At 34.7% G+C, this 20,825-nt stretch overlaps 1 protein-coding gene across 1 annotated transcript in view; it reads right to left on the bottom strand.

Annotated features, from left to right (window-relative positions):
- The window catches only part of LOC124961705 (potassium channel subfamily T member 2-like), a 354,530-nt gene that overhangs the window by 42,554 nt on the left and 291,151 nt on the right, over positions 1-20,825 (bottom strand). The window contains 4 exon segments of the mRNA XM_047520608.1: positions 275-403; positions 1,590-1,673; positions 4,113-4,214; positions 20,376-20,487. Of these exon segments, the coding sequence (XP_047376564.1) occupies positions 275-403; positions 1,590-1,673; positions 4,113-4,214; positions 20,376-20,487 (427 nt within the window).

Genomic DNA, 20,825 nt, shown 5'->3' with positions numbered 1-20,825 from the left:
TTTATTCCTTACAATGTTCTGGAAATGGCTAATTTTAGATCTACAAAATGCATCCTCAGCCTACTCTGTAAATGAAAGAATATCTCCTTATCCAACAATATTTTGTGAAGTTCTGTTATAGTTTACTGAAGCAGTCAGTAAGTTTTTAACTTTTGAGACTTGACACTATGTATTCATACAGAATTCTTTTTCACCTTCTATGACTCTTTCAGAAATTGGTTTCTAAGTTCATCAAACTAAACATCAAAAGTGGAATATGTTGATATTTCCAAACCTCAGATGTAGTCAGTTTCTGAGATTCAGTTCTATAGATTCCAATGGGAACATCCCCAGTAGAAGAACACAGCTTCTGATAAAGTCTGGCATAGGTTCTGATCCATAAGTCATCCTCAGTGATTTTCATCTGTAATACATATGAATTATTTACATAATAAATGTTTAAGAAATAAGTAAATTATTTTTCTCTTCTTAGAGGCAGAATTTATAAATATCTTTGAAATCTCCAAGTAGCATTTCATGAGTGCTAATTCATATGTTACATTTATTTATTTTACTCTACCTCAGTTTATCCTAAAAGTTCATCCAAACTTAAGAAATTTAAATACTCAATTTGGGACAGTATAACATTACAATAGTCCAATATCAGCATGTAATAGGACACTGGGAATCACCTGTGAGACACTGTAAAACAAGCTGAGACTTTTTAAAATGTTGCAATAACTGCAGGCTGCATCCAGAATTTAGGGGAGAGAGTGTACAGATGCTGCAAAATGTAAAGATCCTCCAGTGCACAAAAAGCCTTGTTGCACCCATCCTTCTTAATAACACTTAACAACACTTCTTAACAACACTTAACTATTGAAAGAGGTGTAGTGGAATGAGCACAGGGCTAATAGGAGACACCAGTTCTCATCCCTCCTTGCTATTTGTAAATCTGAACTGTTAGCAAATCACTTTATTCAATGCACTTGAACACAGCCTGCTCTTGTAAACCAAAGAGGCTGATCCAGGCATGGAGGCACAGGTCTACAGTCCCAGTGATTCGGGAGTCTGGGGAAAGGATCACTTGAGCCCAGCAGTTTAAGACCAGCCTGGGTAACACAGTGAGACTGTCTTAGAAGGGAAAAATGGGAGGAGTGGGGAGTTAAACTCCATGATCACAGTTTTCCTGAAAGTATGCCATCTGACATCTGAATCTATCAGTCTCAACTTGCCAGCTAGAAAGAAACCACTTGCTCTGAAGTTTGTACAGAATGACTATTTGCTATGATTATTGATTAAACAATGATTTCCTGAAAACATTTTTATAATTATTTTTATTGGTATGTTATGATTATACATGATAGTAGGATTCGTTTTTACATATTTATGCACATAAAGTGATTTGGTTCATTTTATTCCCTAGTACCTCCTAATCCTGAAACAATTTTTAAGCAAATAAAAAAAAAAAAAACCTCAGATGTAACTCTCTGGACACACATTAGAAAAAATAATATATAATTATAGAACAGTGAAATCAAAGTATATGGTAGATGAATTTTATAACCTTGTATTACAATAATCTTCTATTCCAGAGATCATTAACTTACAGAACAAAGAAACCCCGATCCTGGTATAGTGTCCAGTCCCAACAGAAGTCTGGTGATAGAAATCATATAATCCTTTACAAATGACTGAAATATAAACAAAATATGTATACATTATATACATGATATAGGTAGAAAAGCTAGGAGACTAGACATGTAACTACTTCTAAAAAGATTACTTCTCATGACACATCAAGTTTCCATAAAAAAAGGAAATAAAAGTCTGTCTTTTCAATATCCTCAATAAAAATACAGTTATATGTACTATTAGGCAAGACATTTACATTTTTAGATGTTTTAGTAACAAAAATCTACAAAATGAAAATGATAAGTATAAAAGAATTAAAATGAATTTGCAATGAATTATTTTAATCTTTTTTTAGTATTAAGCCCTATGTATATAAATAAACAATGAACTAAAATTTTAAATTACACTTATCATTTATTATTATATAGATTCTCTTTCCAACCATCCCACATTAAAATGGAGCTTCTAAACCATTTTGATTTTGAATTATCATATTTGCCTGGAATGACAGATGTCTCATATTGGAAAAATTGAAAGTTAGAATACAGTCTTTATAGACACAGACATACTGTTTTATTAGTAAGATAGAATGTGTGATTAAAAATCATTCTCGGGGTTAGAAGTGTTACTTAGTGGTAGAATGCTTGCCTAGCAGACATGGGACTATGGGGTTCACTCCCTAGGAGTTAAAAAAAAAAAGTGAGCCAGGTGTGGTGGGCACATTCCTACAATCCCAGTGGTTTGGGAGGTTGAGGCAGGAGGATCAAGAGTTCAAAGCCAGCCTCAGCAAAAGTGAGGTGCTAAGTAACCGAGTGAGACCCTGTCTCTAAATAAAATACAAAATAGGGCTGGGGATGTGACTCAGTGGCCAAGTGTCCTTGAGTTAAATCCCCAGTATCCCTGCCCAAAAAAAGTGAGAGAGAAAAGAAAAAAAATATTCACAGGAGCCATTAATAACCTACAAAAAGTCCACTTGAGGAAATTCTCTAGATTTTATTAATTCTGAAGTTCTCTAGTTAACTGTTTTTAAAACATCATAAAATAAAGTCATGAATTCTAGCCAGCAAAATGAAACAGAATAAAAATCACTAAGACAAAATAACATTGCAAATTATGTGCGTTTTATTGTGGGATTTTTCTTTCAGTTATATACACATACACACAAACACATGTATACACGCAAGCAGGTATGTATTAGATTGAAATGCAAAAATAAAATGTTTGCTATACTTAGAAAAATTTAAAAACTGTAATTCTAAGTCATTCTTTCTACATACACTTCAGAAAACTAATTTATCTGATGATCACAAAACATGAAGCAAAAATGAAGAAGAAAAAAACTACAGCTTTCCCCTTCTACAAAAGTTTTCCTTCAATTGAACCTATATGTCAGACTTTCTCATGCTATCTTACTTAAATAAAGGATACTGCAGCTAAAAAGTATGAAAGACCAGTGGTTCATAATAGCACCGGAGCATTTGTCTGTTATTAAGTCTTCAGTTCAGACAATTCTGTTCAAACAAACTCCCCTGCAGTATCTCTTTAAGCCATTATAAGATTGTGTGTGGGAATGGTGTTTGGGGTGAGGGCCTGCCTCCTGGAATTCCCGATAGTGTGTCAGGAAACTTTGGGGCAACTAGGAATATTTATTCTCTTCGTTGTGCTTGCTCCGGCACACATCCGCCATCAGCAAATAGTTCCTGACATGGCTAGAGGCATATTCACGGGCAAAATTGGCCCAAAGGCCAGCAGAAAACTATCTTTGGATTAGTTTGGTCAAACAATTATAGAAGAGTATATATTAATATATAATTGATATATGATATTTCCTTTTAATGGAAATATTTAGGGATGGTCTGATTAATCAGAGTATGAAACATTGTTGTTCAGTTGTTGGCAGGAATAGTAAAAGACTGTATTTGTGTGAAAGAGCATCTCCAGGAATGTCTTAGCTATGATAAAATGACAATGTTAACTCAGCATCAGGAACAAACTAAATGGTTCTTTGTTATTGTAAGATCTTTTTTATGATTTTCTAAAGTAAGAAATAATTAGAAGATGCTTTAAAGTGTCCTTAGTTTATCAGTTTATTGATATCGATTTAATACTTTATTCCAAACTGAAAAAAAAAATGTAGACTAAGAAGAATGCTGTCTCTTTTTTTAACTTAGTATTTTTTTAATCATCTTTAAGATCCAGAAATATGTTTGGAGTAATATGGAAAAATATATTAAAATATCACAATAAACATTGCAGAGAATTGGCACCAAAAAAAAAAAACCCTACCAATAATTTCCATACATAATTTTAAAATACATTTTTCTTATAAAATATTCATAGGAGCATTTATGTAATTAACTACATGAAATAAAATAGCAAATAATTTGAGAGCCAATATTAGTCAATAGCCTAAAATTTTGTTATTTATTTAAATAAACTATAAGTCCAGCATGAAATGACCATCTGCGAGAGAAAAGAAAAAAGGGAAGATCACATACCTGATATAGAAGGGTATCCAACATACTGATGCTAAAAACTCTTCCAGCAGCAAAAGGCAGTCGAAACATGAAGGCCAAATTTGAACCTCTCTCTCGTTCTTTCTGTTTAGAAATTTGAGAGAGAAGAATCTGTGAAGAATCTGTGAAAATTCTGCATTTCATGTATTTTCGCCTAGGTAAATTTTGTTGACAAAATATATTCTCACTGCCTCCTTCTTGGTCATAAGTGTGTCATTCCTTCACTTAAAACTGTATTTTTAAGTATCCTTTTAATTTTCATAAACAGCTTATCTCAATGGATAGACCGTATAATTAAGAAGGGTTAATCCTTTCATACCTTAGATATTTATTTACACTTCATACAAGAGATGACAAAAGAAACAAAGGCAATAAAAGTCACTGAATCGAATGCAAACAAAAACTCAAGTCACATAAGATATGATAACAGAAGATTTGCTTTTAAATATTCACAATAGGCGAACAAGTAAATAAGCAAGCAGGAGGCTGCTATGGTATTGCATATTTGTGTCTCTTCAAACTTCATACCTTGAAATTCTAACTGCCAAGGTGATGGTTTTAGAAGGTGGGACTTTGAGACATATTTAGGTGATAGAGGAGAGCCCTCACAAACAGGCTTAGTGCCCTCACAAGAGAGAGACCACCCCTTCCCACCTGCCACCTATGAACCAAAAGCAGACCCTCACCATACCTTTAACAAGATTCCTGTTGTTGTTATCTTCCCTTACTAAATGAAGGAATGAGAGCAAATGTCAAATTGTTAAAAGGAGTTTCTTAAGGAAAGCTGGTTCACCTTGTACTTGACACATGATAACCTAAAAAAATGCTAGTTTCTTTTACTGCTGACTGTACTAGGAAATATTGATATAGTTAGGAAAAGAAGAAAGCAATCTTCACTAAGTGAAGCAACTGAGCTAAGGCCCTATATCAAAAGCAGCAAATTTGGGGAGATAAACCCTCCCATTCTCCCAAGCCAAAAATGGGTAGGAAGAAGTATCAGTCTCAGATGAACTGGGGCAACTGTTGTGTCTTGTTCTGATGATGGTATGAAAACGTCTGATCTCCAAGAGTTCCCCAGAACAGAAAAATGAAATGCAGGATCCACAGTAGCCAGGCTCTGGAAAAGGAGGAGTTATTGGCAGCACATCTGTATTGTCTCTCTACTTGAGAAGACTGTCCAGGTTGTAAGAGTATCTTCACTTAAGATTCAGGGAGAAGATAAGGGGAAGAACTGGTAAGTAAGTATGTCCATTACATCACAATATAGTCCATAATATATTAACCAAAGCATAGAGTGCTTAATGCGAACACACCTTGCAGACTGATTGGAGGCAACTGGAATTAGCTGTTCTTATTGTGAATGTAGGGGCAAATCTAACTCATAAAGAGTGACAGGCATCCTAAGGAAAACAAAGTCATGGTGTCTTAAAGCCAAATTAAGTGAGTGGCCAGAATAAAGTGCCTGGCACCTGGGAGTTTGTCCAACATTTTCCACTAGGCAGGACAGGTAGGAAACAGCAACATAATGGGGATTGCTCTTAGCTCACAGGGTCTTCCTTTCTGGGGCCTATGATGGTGACCTTTGTTAACTGGAATAAAATTCTCTAAACCAAGATTCGTCTTCCCGCTTCTTTATTTTATTTCTGTAGCTAACTAAGCATAGAATTCATGGCAAAGTACATTTTTATGGTATTGCATTTTTATCTGATTCCTTTTATTTGGTCAATTTTCTATTCTTTGATGTCAGATTTAGCTGCAGTGAAAGTAAACAACATGAATCTGTTCATATCTAGGGCAAGAGAGTAGTGGTGATTGGTAAGTGGCAGAAAAGAGGCCCAGGAAAGTGCAGCCATGGTAATTATGCATGTATGAAGTGGGGGTGGGAAGCGTGTAAGGGCAGAGTCAGATGAAGCTACAGAAGAATGAGGACACAGCAAATTTTAACATGTAGAGGGCGAAATGGTATCAAACACTGACTGAAAATCAAATAGGATGAACACTGAGAAAGACCATGATTGAGGAATCAGAACATGATTCCAACCGCAGCTTTCTCTTTCCTTCCCCAGTGTGTAAACATCTAGTCTTTGGTTTTAAATATTTCATCTAGGACTTCTAAGCCCTTATGTTAACTTTTGCATCTTTCCCAAACTCCAATTATGTATCAAACTGAAGACCACTCTTTAAATTTAATCTCATGTTTTACTAGAATGAATTCCTCATTATGCTAAGTAATCTAAAAAGTAAATCAGGGTCAAAAAACACTCACTAGTCAACGAGAGAATCTCTGACCCCTTCTTGCCCCATAGCTCCATCAAATTTTCAAATTCACTCAATACCTCTTTCTTCTATTGGAGATTTGAAGACATAAAGGACCACGAAGTTCATGTTATGCAAAGTTCCCTTTCTTTAGTATTTATTTTGGCTGTTGTATTTTACAAGATGTTAGATATTTCTAGTATTGCTTCTAGTAAAATCATATACTATAATTCCTTTAAAAACCATATTTCCTTTTTAATAGGCATTCAATTGAAGTTTCACTGTTGTTTCTTTTCTTCATAGTCACTTATATGAAATATCTACAAAAATCTGATATATTTATATCATGACTTAAACATCCCAGACCCTTCGATATGCTTGGTCTAATCTATCTTTTCCATTGGGTTTGCTATTATGAACATATGTCTTTCTTGGAAGAAGTAATTTGTTTCTGGCAGAGATTTTGTTTCCTCTATTCCGTGTCCATCCAATACCATATGGAATGAGATGATAAAATTATTGGATTTAACAGAACAGTGTGGGAGGTGAAAAATACCAAGAATTTTGTTGGCACAAATAGTGGCTTCTGTCCCCTACTTTCTCAGTTATAATTCTTTTGCATTCCTTCATTGTTCCCTCTGGACTCAATCACATGTAACCCCCAAATCTAGTGCCTTTTTCTCAGCATTCATCCTACCTGACATTTCTTACAGTATTTGACAAAACATATTTTAATTGTAGAGATCTTTCTTTTGACATCACTTCATCTCAGCCTCTACCCTACACTTGGAATCCTCATTCCTTTTCTCTGATTTGTCTTTTTCCCAGACTCCCCTTTATGAACTCCAAAATATACCTTTAGCTAAAATCTTTTTTTTAACACTGTGTTTCCTTATGATTTAGATATATACAATGTGAATGTGAATAATTTTTTTTTTTTTTTTTTTTTTTTAGTATAGGCGATTGAACCCAGAGGTGCTTAACCATTGAGACACATCCCCAGCCCTTTCTAAATATATTTTTTATTTTGATACAGGGTTTTGCTAAGTTGCTGAGGCTGGCTTTGAACTCACAATCCTCCTGCCACAGCCTCCCAAGCCACTGGGATTATAGGAGTGCACCACCAAGACTGGCAAAGTGCATAACTTTTACGTTTCTATACATATATGTATATGTGTGCATATGTATATGTGTCTATTTCCCATCCCTTTTGTTTCATTTATTACCTCCTTTTCAATAAATATTCCAACATTTACGCACTTTAAAATATATCTTCTACTTCACCAAAGTCAGTTCTTGGTCAGAATTCTCTAATCAACATAATTACCTTGCAGTCCCAGACCAGGTCTTTATTATTGGAATAACTTTCCCTTCCCACCAGAGAGTCCTTTACTGATAAATATAGAAATGCCATCAATTTGATGAAAGCTCAAATCTGATGATGTCAGGTCCCCTGTGACCTAACTTAAACCTGCTGGAGCTTCCCATTCACTATAAAAGAAATCCCAAAACTCAGCACTCAGGTTCAGCTCCCACAGTATGTTCCAGGATGACTTCTCAGTTCTTCCCCACATAGACTACTGATGAGTCAGACAGAGTGCTTGTCGGGTTAAATCCTGAAAACTTCTGCCTCCTATTTAGTTTCCAACTTACTGAATAATACTAACTTCACAAGTCCACGGTTCTCATACCCACAAGTTCTCCTCATCCTCTATAATATGTGATGCTTTTTGCCCTCTGGAAAGTCTTTCATACCAACCCAATGATACTGTTCTGATTGTGTGAATCATTCTGCATTTATGATTTCATACCTTTTAATTCTTAACTTCCTTTATAGAAGCAAAAGATCCAAAACTTTATAGCACCATTTTAAAGGCCTGTTGTCTATAAAGTTATGAGAAAAAGATCTCAAGCAACTGATTCCATCCTGATGAGAATACATTACATAACTGCTTTCTTTTATTTTGGAACTGGACAATGAAGACAATGGAGATGACAAAAACTTAGTATTAACTATCCATAGCTAAGTCTCAAAACAGAAACAACATATGGAAGTGATTAGTCAATTACTCATTGGCAGTGATTGGTTCAAATCTTAATTTCAGTAGTTTCATTAGTTCTACCTATATTTATTGAAGCTTACCAAGTTTACAACATTTCCCATGAAAATCTAAGTTTCTGACTTACTCTAAATTTGGAAAACCATAGGTCATACAGCAGTTGGCCAGAGTTGAAAGCATCTGCTTCCTTTGAAATTCTTACACATGATTACTCACTTTTCTAATTACAGCAGCCTGCCTGACTAAAAATTTCCTTTTGGTTCTGTACTTTAGAAAGTAAAATAGTACTGGTTAAGGAGTCTACAGTTCATATATTACTTAAATGTAACTTGGGCAAATATCAACAATATAAGAAAGCAACCTAATAAATAAACTAAATATACATAGAAAAGTGCATGTTAAGGGGCTGGAGTTATAGCTCAGTGGTAGAGCACTTGCCTGGCATGTGTGAGGCACTGGGTTCGATCCTCAATACCACACGAAAATAAATAAAGTAATGGCATTGTGTTCATATACAACAACAAAAAAATTTTTTTTTAAAGTGCATGTTAAGGTAAAGAAAAAATATAATCTTTCTAATTGCCTGTGGAATACTCCTTGGTTTAGGAGAAAATTCAAAGTAGTGGGGTCTGGGGATGTGGCTCAATGGTAGAGCACTTAGTAGTGTACAGGAGGCCCTGGGTTCAATCCCAGTACTGCCTGGCCCACCCTACTCACCCCACCCACTTAAAAAAAGAAAAAAGAAAATTCTAAGCAGTACAACCAAGAAACACTTACCAATTAACTAGTGTGCCTTAGACCATGACCTAGGTTCCTAGAATGTGGTGATAATTAACAAAATGTTCCAGGTCTGCAGGAATTTATGGTTTTACTGAGAAGACAGACTGCAAATCAAACATTTCCAGGCCATGTGATGGAACCATGTATTATGGTGGTCGAAGAAGGATGAGGATGGTGTCATGGGTGAAATGACCACAGAGTCTAAACTTGGAGAAGTAGGTTTGCCAAACGGAAGGAAGTAATGCACTATTCCATGTGCAACATATTACTTTTGCTCTTTCATACAATGAAAGATCTAAACTACTTGTACCTTTATAAATAGAATTTAGAGAAATAGTGAACAATACTCTGCCTTATATTTTTATAAAACTTTAAAAGTAACTATATGCATTTATTTAAAAATACAAATAAGGATAAGTTCTGTTTCATTTTGTGTTTTTCAAAAGAAACTGTAATTACAAAAATAGCATTAGCAGACTAAATCAACAATTATACCCATAATGAGGGGAGATGTGCAAACCAAAACAACTTGTAGGATGCAGGTACCTCATTGAAAAAGAGACAACATTCTCCCCAGATCTCCTCAGAAACAGTTGGTGATACCCACTGGGGGATATTTTGGAAGAGAAAAGTAACATTGACATAAGAATTAAAAGGGAGGGTCTGCTCTTTTAAATTAGACTGTAAGTATGTAGTTTGGTTTTGAGTGAGAATGAAGAAAACAGTTCTCCTGATTTTGATTAAGTTATAAGAAACCAACACTCAAGAAATTAGCTTTAAGTAGAAAGGGATTAGTATTAAAGGTAACATTTAAATATCTGAGCCCTTAGAAGACAAAGAAAGGGTGCCTGAATTTTTGTGAAAATTTTATAAAATGGAGGACTGTCATTGTAAATTGCATCATGATTTTGAAATATTAACAAGAATAAAGGTGAATGATTCATGATGAGTCTAAGAGTCTATTTCGTTTTGATACTACCCCGAAAAGGCTGTTCCATGTTATTTTTCCAAAGGGGAGGGGTACCTGCTTAAATAAGTTATAATCACATGAGCACATGATTAACTTTCATGATAAGTATCTTGCATGATCTAGACAAACAGACCAAAATCATTTTCAAAGTAAAGACTGATATCATATAAAAATATATCATTGTCTATAAGATTCATTAAAAATAAGCTGTCAGTAAGCTTAATCTTATTTTTATATCTTGGTACTGCTTGAAGTCCAAGAATAAAATTTAAGAAAATTATAGAAATTAATAAAATTTAATTGTTATAGGAATTATAAACTATGGGAAAAGTCAAAGGGACCAAACATTTTGAAAAAAAAAAAAAAAAAAAGGAGCAGGAGATTTTCCTGTCAATATTCAATTAATTACAAATAACTGGATTATGAAAATGGAATATATTATTATAAAAATGAATAAACATGGGAACTATTTGCTAGATTCCTATTATTTTACTTGAAAGAATTTGGAAGGTGAATTTTAGCCACAATATTAAAAAAAAAAAAAAAGCTTTACAATTTGTGGAGCAATTTATGCAGTGAAAATAGTATACTATCTGGAACATTTTTTGAGTCTACATCTATGTAGTTCAAGCTAAATATTATTAAGCATAAGAAACTTTCAGGGAACTCTTTTGCAGTTCATGATGTGAAGAAATATATTTAGGATTTACTCACTTAAAAATAAAATGTTCATTTTTCCAATGTAATTGATCTGGTATTATGTTGACTTCAAAGTTTTGAAAAGTCCTTTTTTTCCACCCTCAATCTGGGATGTTAAGTGATACTATTTTACTTTGGTATTCCTTAATTTGGAGGGATGATTAATTGCAATGTCTCCTCTTTGACACTGGATTCAAACACTAAATGTAACCAGGAATGTTCGCCCAGCAGCTCAGGAAGCTGAGGCAGGAGGATCAGAAGTTCAAAGCTGCCTCAGCAAGCTAGCGAGGCCATAAGTGACTTTGCAACACGGTCTCAAAATGAAAAATAAAAAAGGGTTGGGGACAAGGTTCAGTGGTTAAGTGCCCCTAGGTTCAAACCCTGGTACCTGCCTGCAAAACAAACAAACAAACAAACAAACAAACAAAACACACACACAAAAGAAAAATCCCACAGAAACAACAACAACAAAAAACCCTAAATTTGCTTTGCCAACTAGTAAGACAGACTCTAACAGTGAAGGAAAAATCTATTAATGTAAAAGAAGTAATAAGAAAGATATATCATTTGTTTAAAGTCCCATAATTAATCATATCTTTATATTTTAATATTAAATGAATATTCATATTTTTATAAGTAAACAAATATAAATTGATAATAATAAATATGAAATAATAAAAATATACCACAAATTTACCTTTGTTATCCTACGTGGCAATTTGATTTTTTTTGTGACACAAAGAAATTTCTTTTTTTATTTTTATTAACTTATTGGGAAAGAAAATGGATTCTGTTATCTTTCTCTCTGTATGTATATGTTTCTGTGTGTGTGTGTGTGTGTGTGTATATACATATATATATATACATATATGTGTTTATGATTAGAAAAGTAATTTTTGGCCTTTAAAGATAATAAATCATTAACCAGCATATTATATTTATTTTCATAGAATATTTACCTTCATAAATCTTTTACATTTTAATAATTTAAATTTTACTAATGTGTCAGTTATGTAAACCCAATACATTTCTGCATTTGATATTTAACTTTAATATTTTTAAAAACTTGATATATTTTCATCTTCAAAGTGATACATATGGCAGTTCGTGTGGGACTGTTCAAGGGGGAGTGGTCCTTTTTGTAGTCAATGTGTATGGACTTCCTGGGTTGTGCCTGGCACAATGTTAGTAGCCCAATGTGAAGGTTCTGTACCTGTTGTGTGAACTCATAATACTATGCACAGGGTTGTTAGACAAATTTGCATATTAAGAATTGCTATCCCCAATGGTTTGGGAGGTTGAGGCAGGAGGATCAAGAGTTCAAAGCCAGCCTAAGCAAAAGCAAGGTACTAAGCAACTCAGTGAGACCCCGTCACTAAATAAAATACAAAATAGGGCTGGAGCTGTGACTGAGTGGTCAAGTGCCCCTGAGTTCAATCCCTGGTAACCCCTAAAAAAAAGAATTGTTATCTACATAAATTGTGTTTATGTGTTGTGAAACATATTCTTTAAGGGTAGATCAGGCAATGTTCTTTCACACTTAGCAATAGAAACTAATTAGTGTCTTTCTCAAATTCTTTTTGGACTAACAGAGGAAGGGATAAAACAAGATTCTTATAAACAGTATAAGAATCCTAATGAATCAAACCCAGTGTAGGCTGGTAGTACCAAACTGCAATGCAGTTATTTTAGTACTTTCTTTATGAATAAAAGGTAGCTCAACTTGTCTGGACAGAAAAAGAAAGTAAGATAATGAGTTTTTGTTTGTTTTCATATATCTATGTCAACATCAAATTACAAATTCTTTGTGTTTTATTCAATTTTGTAACTCCTAGTATTTAGCAAGGCATTTGGCTCATAGTTAACTACTCGGTAAATATTTACTCATTTGAATTTAAACAGAGTATGTAAAATTTTGCCTTCTAGTTTTTACATAATGAACATGTTGAAAAAATTACTTTAATAGTCTTACCTCTTTTCTCCCAGAAGTTATCTCTAATTAGTGGTAGAATTTTTTTGTTGTTGTACCAGTGACAACAAATTTGTACATGACTTATAGACATGATCACTCTCATTCCAATACCAATTCTTTGATAGCATCTGAAGGTCCTTCAATGCAATTCAGTTCCCACACATGTCCTGGGGTTGGCACAGGCCCCTCAGGTTAAGGGCTCAGTCTCATATGACTGTCTCCACTTTGAACATCAGTTATAGTCCCAGGTATTTCCAAGCCAGTTAACTCACTTCTGCCACTCCAGCTACAAAATTTTGGGATTCCCATAACTCCTGAGATTGGCTAGTTCTCTAAAACATCTAGAAGATTGCATGAAAGCACCATACTTTAACGATTGTCATTTTAGTATAAAGGCTATGAAGAAATAGCAAAGAAAAATGTTCATAGGGAAATTCTGAAGGGTCCCCAGAGCACAGAAGCTTCTGTATATTAATACGTTCACCAACCAGGAAGCTCGGTGAGCCTCATTTTTGGAGATTTTATATAAGTATGATTAATTAAAATATTAGTCAAAAAACTAAACTGAATGCCCAGTCCTCTTTGTTGCTGGGCTGCAGAGTTAGAGCCTTCTAATACTGTGGTTTATTTTTTCTGGTAACCAGCCCCTATCCTGAGCCATGTAGGAGTGCAACCATGAGCCACCTTGTTGGCATAAATGTCCTCTCACATTTCCATTAGTTTGCTTTTTACATCGATGTATAATTATCATGATTGTAAAATGTAATTACGATCATCACTGGGGAACAGTGACAGTTCAAAGCAATTTTAAAGGAAGCATTCTTGAAGCAAATTATGCACACACAAGAGCATGAGTAAAAGGCTTTTTTGGTGAAACATATCAAAAGAAGAGAAATAGGTCTTCTAGGAAACTGCAATGAAATTTTTTTCTCTTCATTTCTTTATTTCCCCTCACCTACTCCATCTCTGCTTAGTTGTTATTCTGTGCCTACTTTGCTGGGAGAAATGTCCCAGGCCTTCAAACATGGAAGCATCATTGAGAAAACAGTGGTGGTGATGGGAATATTTTGGAGAGGATAATGTAAAAAATCAGCACAAAAAATAGGCAATGATGAAATAAAAGGAAAATGCAAATAAAACTATGATGTTCAGGATATGTGTTAACAGAATGCTCATATTTAAGAAAACAATTCTGATGTCTTATATGTAACAGAGAATGCTGACTGTCTGATTTATCCATTTCCCAAAGGCAAATAAGGCAAATAAGTACTGTGTTTCTTATATGCCCTGAAGTTAGGTATGGCTGTGTGTTTGAGTTAGCCAACTGTATAAGATGTTAAGTGTGTGATATTTAAAGTCCTGGCCTACGAAAACTTCCATCCATGTAGTATTAGTGTTTGTATACTGTTATTTGCTGAGAGAAATGGAAGGAACATTATGTGCATGTCTGTCCATAAAACTGAACAGAAGGCAAGGTAAGTTTATCATGTTCGAATAATAAAAAGCCCCACAAATATGCTGGTTTGAAAAATCTTTAGACTTTTTTCAATTTTCACAGTTAAGAGGCAGGTTATAAAAGTTTCAAAATCTTCAAGGAGGATGTACGCCTAAATTGAAAAGAATAATAATGGCCTAGGAAAAAGCTCGAAGTGAGACACAGATCTATAAGAAACAAGAGAAAAAGTAATTCCTCAAAATTAGCAACTATAAAAATAATCAAGGAATTTCTTCCTCAAGCAGGACACAGTGGAAATCTTCAAACTCATTGCTTGCATCATTGTTATGGACCAGGGATTCTTCTGGGTTTTCAGTTCTCTCCTTTTCTTAATGATGGGCCAATATTGTGGTTATGAGGTTTGAGACATGCTACCTCCAAATCTGTCACCTTGGTTTGAGAAAACGGCAGAAGCAGAAAAGTCTGTCTGACCCTTTCTTTCCCCTTCTCCCATAAAAGGTGTGTGTGTGTGGAGTGGGAGAGTCCATGAAATGTATCTGAGCAGAGTGGGTCTTCTTCTTACCCAGAGGAAAGAAAAGTGCTCATATCTCAAGATAAAGAGATGCCAAGAAGAGCCTGAACAAACAGGTTTTGAGCTAACTTCTCCCCAGTTTGTTACCACTGGATCACACCTCTTTTGTCCAATCATACTTCCATACAACTGTCCACTCTTCAACAAACCTAAGCATAAAACATGTGGATTGCTCTACTTCTTCAGGTTTTCGTTTCTGAAAAATTCTGAAAATATGTTAAATAAATGTGGTATGTTTTTCTTGTCCTGGGGATTTCAGTCATGAACCTTGGGATGGGTGATTTTTTTTTGTCTCCTTGAAAGTAGATACTTCTCAGCAAGTGGCCACTTTCAGAGAAGTCCTACAGAGTATTATTCTTGATACCAATGAAACTATGTTTTCATTAGAATGTTTAAGATCTAAAAAGAAAACATGAAGCTTAATCCATACACAAGTAAAGCCAAGTGGGGCCAACACAGTCCAATATTGTACACTCATCCTTATTAATGATTAATTAATATTCTACTTCTTAAGTTGTCATGAGAATGATGCAGCAAAAAGGTGTGTACATAGCTAAGTTGGTGTGTATTCTTAATTTAAAACCTTGATTGTGTTTCTATAGTAAAGGCCTTGCCTATGAAGATGCAGATGTAAATACTTCCAGATCAACTGAAGTGATATTCACCATTATGTTTGAAATAATATAATCCACATATTTCTCAGTCAATGGTAACTATAGAAAATATTAATGGGAATGTATTTAAACATTGGAAATAAAGGCAAGTTTCCTAATCTAAAAAGACCTATTGATATCCATAATACAAATACAGGAAGATAATTATACAGCAAATTAGCTGTATTTTCATATCAGTGATCTTAGTGATAAAAAATACTGGCTGTAAATGGACAGTTAGCATATCGTTGAAAGCATATTGATTAATTTGCAAGGTCTGCAGTAACAAAGAACTACCAACTAACTGGCTCACATAACAGAAATCATATGGTCTTATGGCCCCAAAACCTAGAAGTCTAAGATCTGATTGTTGGCAGGACTGGCTCCTTCTGAGGACTGTTCAGTGATCTGTTCTAGGTCTCCCTTCTTTGCTGATTTTTCCCTATTTCTCTTCACATTGCCTTTCTTTTACTCCTGTTGTTGCAACGTCCAAAATTCATTTAGTTTATGTTGTTGCTTTTTAAAATGATGCCTCTAATGACCTCTTTTGAGGTTGATTTCCTAAAGGATTTACTTCTAAATAAGGTCACATATAAGGTACCAGGGGTCAGAACACCAACACACTTTGTGTGTCTTTGTGGGGGAATAAGATACATAATTGAATCCAATAAAGTACACAAGTCTTAAAAGTTTCTTTGTGAAAAAATCCTGATTTCATGAATAAAGTGTCAATAAGTGGATAAAGATTTTTCCATGGTTTTAAAACATCAAAACCACAGTTTTCAATTATACTTCCTGCAGTCTCCCTATCCTTTTTTTTTTTTTTTTTTTTTGGTACCAGGAATTGAACTCAACCACTGAGCCACATCCCCAGCTCTATTTTGTATTTTATTTAGAGACAGGGTCTCACTGAGTTGCTTAGTGCCTCCCTCGCTTTTACTGAGGCTGGCTTTGAACTCTTTATCCTCCTGCCTCAGCCTGCTGAGCTACTGGGATTACAAGCATGCACCACTGTGCTTGGCAGTCTCCCTATTCCTAAATAATTTGTTCCAAGGAAAAACAATTCCTTCTTGGGGAAAATTCTAAAAGAGGTCAGGACAAATACAAATTAAAAAACAAAACAAAACAAAAGTTCCATGAAGCCCAAAGAGAAAGAAAAGACCTCACTCCTCCCTTTTGTTTTAGAGCATTTCCTTTAGGAAACTTGGAACTGCAAATTGTTTCTCTTTCTTTTGGAGATGAATGCCAATCTTTTCAAAACTCTAGCAAGTTTTGTAGTCTAGGAGTGCCTTTCGTGGAGTCTTTGGACCTATCTTTTTCACTGTTTGAAATGTGAATATCAAGGAAGCTGAGAACTTATATCTCTGTTTCTTTAGGAAGTTTAGCCTAGCTTCAAGTTTTACCTGAAATTGGCTAAGGCTTAGACACATTGGGACATATAATCCTTACACGATAAAGTGTTTTTAAATTGTCTTTCAGGAAACACCTCCAGAGCTTACTCAAGGATGGTATGGAATCATGAAGTGTACACTAACACAAAAGAAGTCAGAGCCTCAGGTCAATGACCTTCTGACATTAAAAATGTAAAATCCCCCAAGCAGAATATAGCAACTTCCTTCAAAAAGAAACATGACCTATGAAGCGGCATGAGGACCATCTAACATACCTCTAAAGAACCCTAAATGACTCCCCTTCTGCGATCCAATCATTCCCCCCCTCTCCTTCCTATAAATCACCCCACCACCAAAAGATTGCAGAGGTAGATCTGAGCTTTCTGCTCCTGATCTTCCTGTAGGTCAACCTCACACTAAATCTGGTTTTTGTTGTTGTTTTCCCAAAAAAATCAGTATCACAGTAATAACTTCTATGTACATCAGGCTCAGTTCCATACCTTGTTTGTTGCAACGATAGAAAAGTTTATTTTTCCTTTGAATTAATATATATATATAAATATAAACATAAATATATATATGTATACATATGAAACCACATTCATTATATATATTATACATATAGTATGATATAATGCATGTGGTTATTATTAACGAGTGTGCAATTGATTCTACCTTTACAGTCTCTAGTGAATTGCCAGGGATATGTAAAATGTCTGGTTTAAAAGCTTATCAAATAAAACTGTTTTCTACATTTGTGGAGAGGATTTCCAGGTTAACAACAGATTTCATTTATAATTAATGCTCCAATAAACATCAAAACCTCATTTTGTTCTTCTTTTTTCCTAATGCAATAAACACACAATTATGCAGGCATACATAAGCTCACAAATATTGAAAATAGCTTCCACAATTATGACCTTGCTACATAAAGTGACCCTGCATAAAATTACATACAATGGAATCTTTATTAGAGACAGTACCAATAAATACCTTTTATGCTTTTAGTATCATTTGAATAGTAATTATATATCAAATGCTGGGTTGTTTTCTTTACAGATAAGAATCCCAAGGTTTTGAACCTGGAAATCAATCCATTCCTCCAAATTGACCAAACTGACTCCAGAGCCTGGTTTCTTCAGCATCTGGTGATTCCACCTCATTATTCACAAAGGAGGACGTGCTATATCACATCAGTTCCAATTTCAGCTAGATTCTGAATTACTGGATTTGCTTGTGGGTGCAGAGATGATTTAGCCCTGCTTTCCATTCCTCCACCCCTTCTATGTTGCTAAAATAGGTGTGACATAATGGAGTTTTCTGTCTCAAGTATTAATTCCTGAGTTTTCCACAGTGCATTGACATGATAGCCACACAATCTTGAAAAAGTTATTTAATCTGACTCACACTCAGGTTTCATGTAAGGAATCAGGCACAACAATAATTTCCCTAAGCCTGAAAAATTTGAACGAGGTAAGGCTGGACTAACAGAGTGTATGTGATCAGCTTTGGAGATGAAAATCCATAGACAGGAGTGCAGAAACATTCTTATACAACAAGTCTCCCAGAAATGACGACTGCATCTGAAATAACAGAGAAACTAAGCTCTGGGACCAAATTTCATGTCCAACTCCCTACTTCATTTCACTCATCCTTATCTTCCATAATAATCAGATGGAATTTGTTCTCTTTCAAAAGGGTTCCCCTTGCTACCCTCTAGCCTGTCTATTGTGTAATATGTCAAGAACTACATGTAGGCAAACGAATCAGTGATAAGGGTTGTATGAGTAAATAATGAACTTTGTTCATGAGATCTACAGAACAGGAAAAAAATATTATGATTTGATGATCAGATCAGATGTGCATGATTTGGCCATAAACCTTCAACTGTGAGAAGACACCCACAATATCTGGTCACCCATCTATTTGAACCAACCCTAAAACACTTTCCTGGGACCATAATCTCCCAGTTTCCAGTTGGCTAGCTCATCATAATAAAGTTCTTTCTCTCCCAATACCTTACTTCTTGACTCTGGCTTCTCTCATACAGGGAGCAGACTGAGTTTTTTCATGGCAAAAATATGCAAAATAGAACTCTCAGGTGAAATAAAAACACTAATAAAAATATAAGTATCATTTTCTCTACCTCTTATATTGTCATAAGCAAAGATGACAACATATACTTATTTTTACATGTATAGAATTGAGTCTTTTTTTCCCTCTTGAATTTAATTCTTTCAATATACTAGTGTTATGATTTAGATATGAAGTGTTCCCCAAAAGCTCTTGTGCTAATGCAGGAATAGTTAGAGATCAAACGATTAGATTGTGAGAATGGTAACTAACCAGTCCAACTTAGTTTGAATGGACTAAGTGGGTGGTGGTGATTGTAGGCAGGTGGGGCATGGCTGGAGGAGGTAGGTCAGTGGGGGTGTACCCCAGGAGGGTCCATCTTCCTGTCTCCTTCCCTTCTCTATTCTGCCTTCTGGCCACGATGAGTAGAGCAGACCTACTCCACTATGCCCTTTCCCCAAAATGTCCTGCCTCACCTTGAGCCAGAACAATGGAGACGGCTGACCAAGGACTGAACCTCTGAAGCTGTAAGTAAAAATATACTTTTCCTCCTCTAAATTGCTATTGATAGGCATTTTGGTCACAGAGAGGAAGAGTAGACTTAACAATTAGTATCAAGTACAAGCTGAGTACAAAAAAACATCTACCCCATGCTGGATCTGAAGGCTGAGAATGGAAACCAAACTTTCTGTCCACAAAACATGGCATAACATTTCCACTGTCTCCAATAGCATTATCTGCATCTCTTCCCAACCCTAATCAAGTCCCTGCTTTGAAGTATCCTCATTAAATCAAATTTCCTCAATATATTTTGACCTTTCTTTAGAAATAATCCTCTGAGGCATTCCCAAAGCACCCCTGAAGTGGAAGTACCTCTTACCTAAGGTAAGCAATGAACTTGGTTTTGTCTCAGGCTATGTTGGTGACAATTTAGAATCCAGCTTTCAAAAAAACCTATCAATCTTATAATATCTTAGGGATTTGGGGAACTTCAAATATAGATGTCATGACACAGCAAACAATTTGTAATGCTATCAATATAACTGACATTTAAGTGAATATGTACATTTCCATTGCACTTCTTTTATAAATTTATAATTTCAACTTATAATTGTTGATTACAGAAGAGCACATTTTCACCATATTTACTTGTAAAAATAAATTGTTCAAATTCATCAACCACTGTTCATAAAAATTTGAGTTCCCAAGTAGGAATTCAAAACAGCAGTTTTGCCTTTCCTATCTCATGTTATTTTTTCTATACATAGATATTCCCAGTTATTCTTTCAACCAAAATGATTATCTCCAAGTGTGTGGTTTTTTTTTTTTGTTTTTTGTTTTTTGTTTTTTAATGTAGGTCTTACCTTTTCCAGTTTTGAAAGAGCAAGAGAATAACAGTCTTTGGCTCTGAACTGCATGAATCTCATGTTTGCTGGGTGAGTAAGCTCTGTGATAATACTGAGACTGGAAAACAACCTACAGTTAAAAAAAAAATTTGCATTACACTAACAATCCAATATGGTATTTATCATAACAACATACTTATTAGTGAGTGATTCCTAGCTTTCAGCATAAACTATATCCAATTATAACAGCAAGCAGAGCCACATAAAACATTCTGTACAATACAAGAAAAATAAGACACTGTTTTTCTAAGAATATTTTCAACAACAGTTTAGCACAATAAGAAAAATAAATTCAGTACTTTGGCTTTTAATAGACATTTTCTCTCTCTAATTATGAAACAGCATAGAAGAAAACTCATAAAACTGATTTATGAATTTGTAAGATTTCTTTATGGGTCATATTAAAAC

The sequence above is a fragment of the Sciurus carolinensis genome, chromosome 12, assembly GCF_902686445.1.
Source record: "Sciurus carolinensis chromosome 12, mSciCar1.2, whole genome shotgun sequence".
NCBI lineage: Eukaryota > Metazoa > Chordata > Mammalia > Rodentia > Sciuridae > Sciurus > Sciurus carolinensis.
The sequence above is the reverse complement of the archived record's forward strand: the minus strand, read 5'-3'. Positions and strand labels throughout refer to the sequence as shown.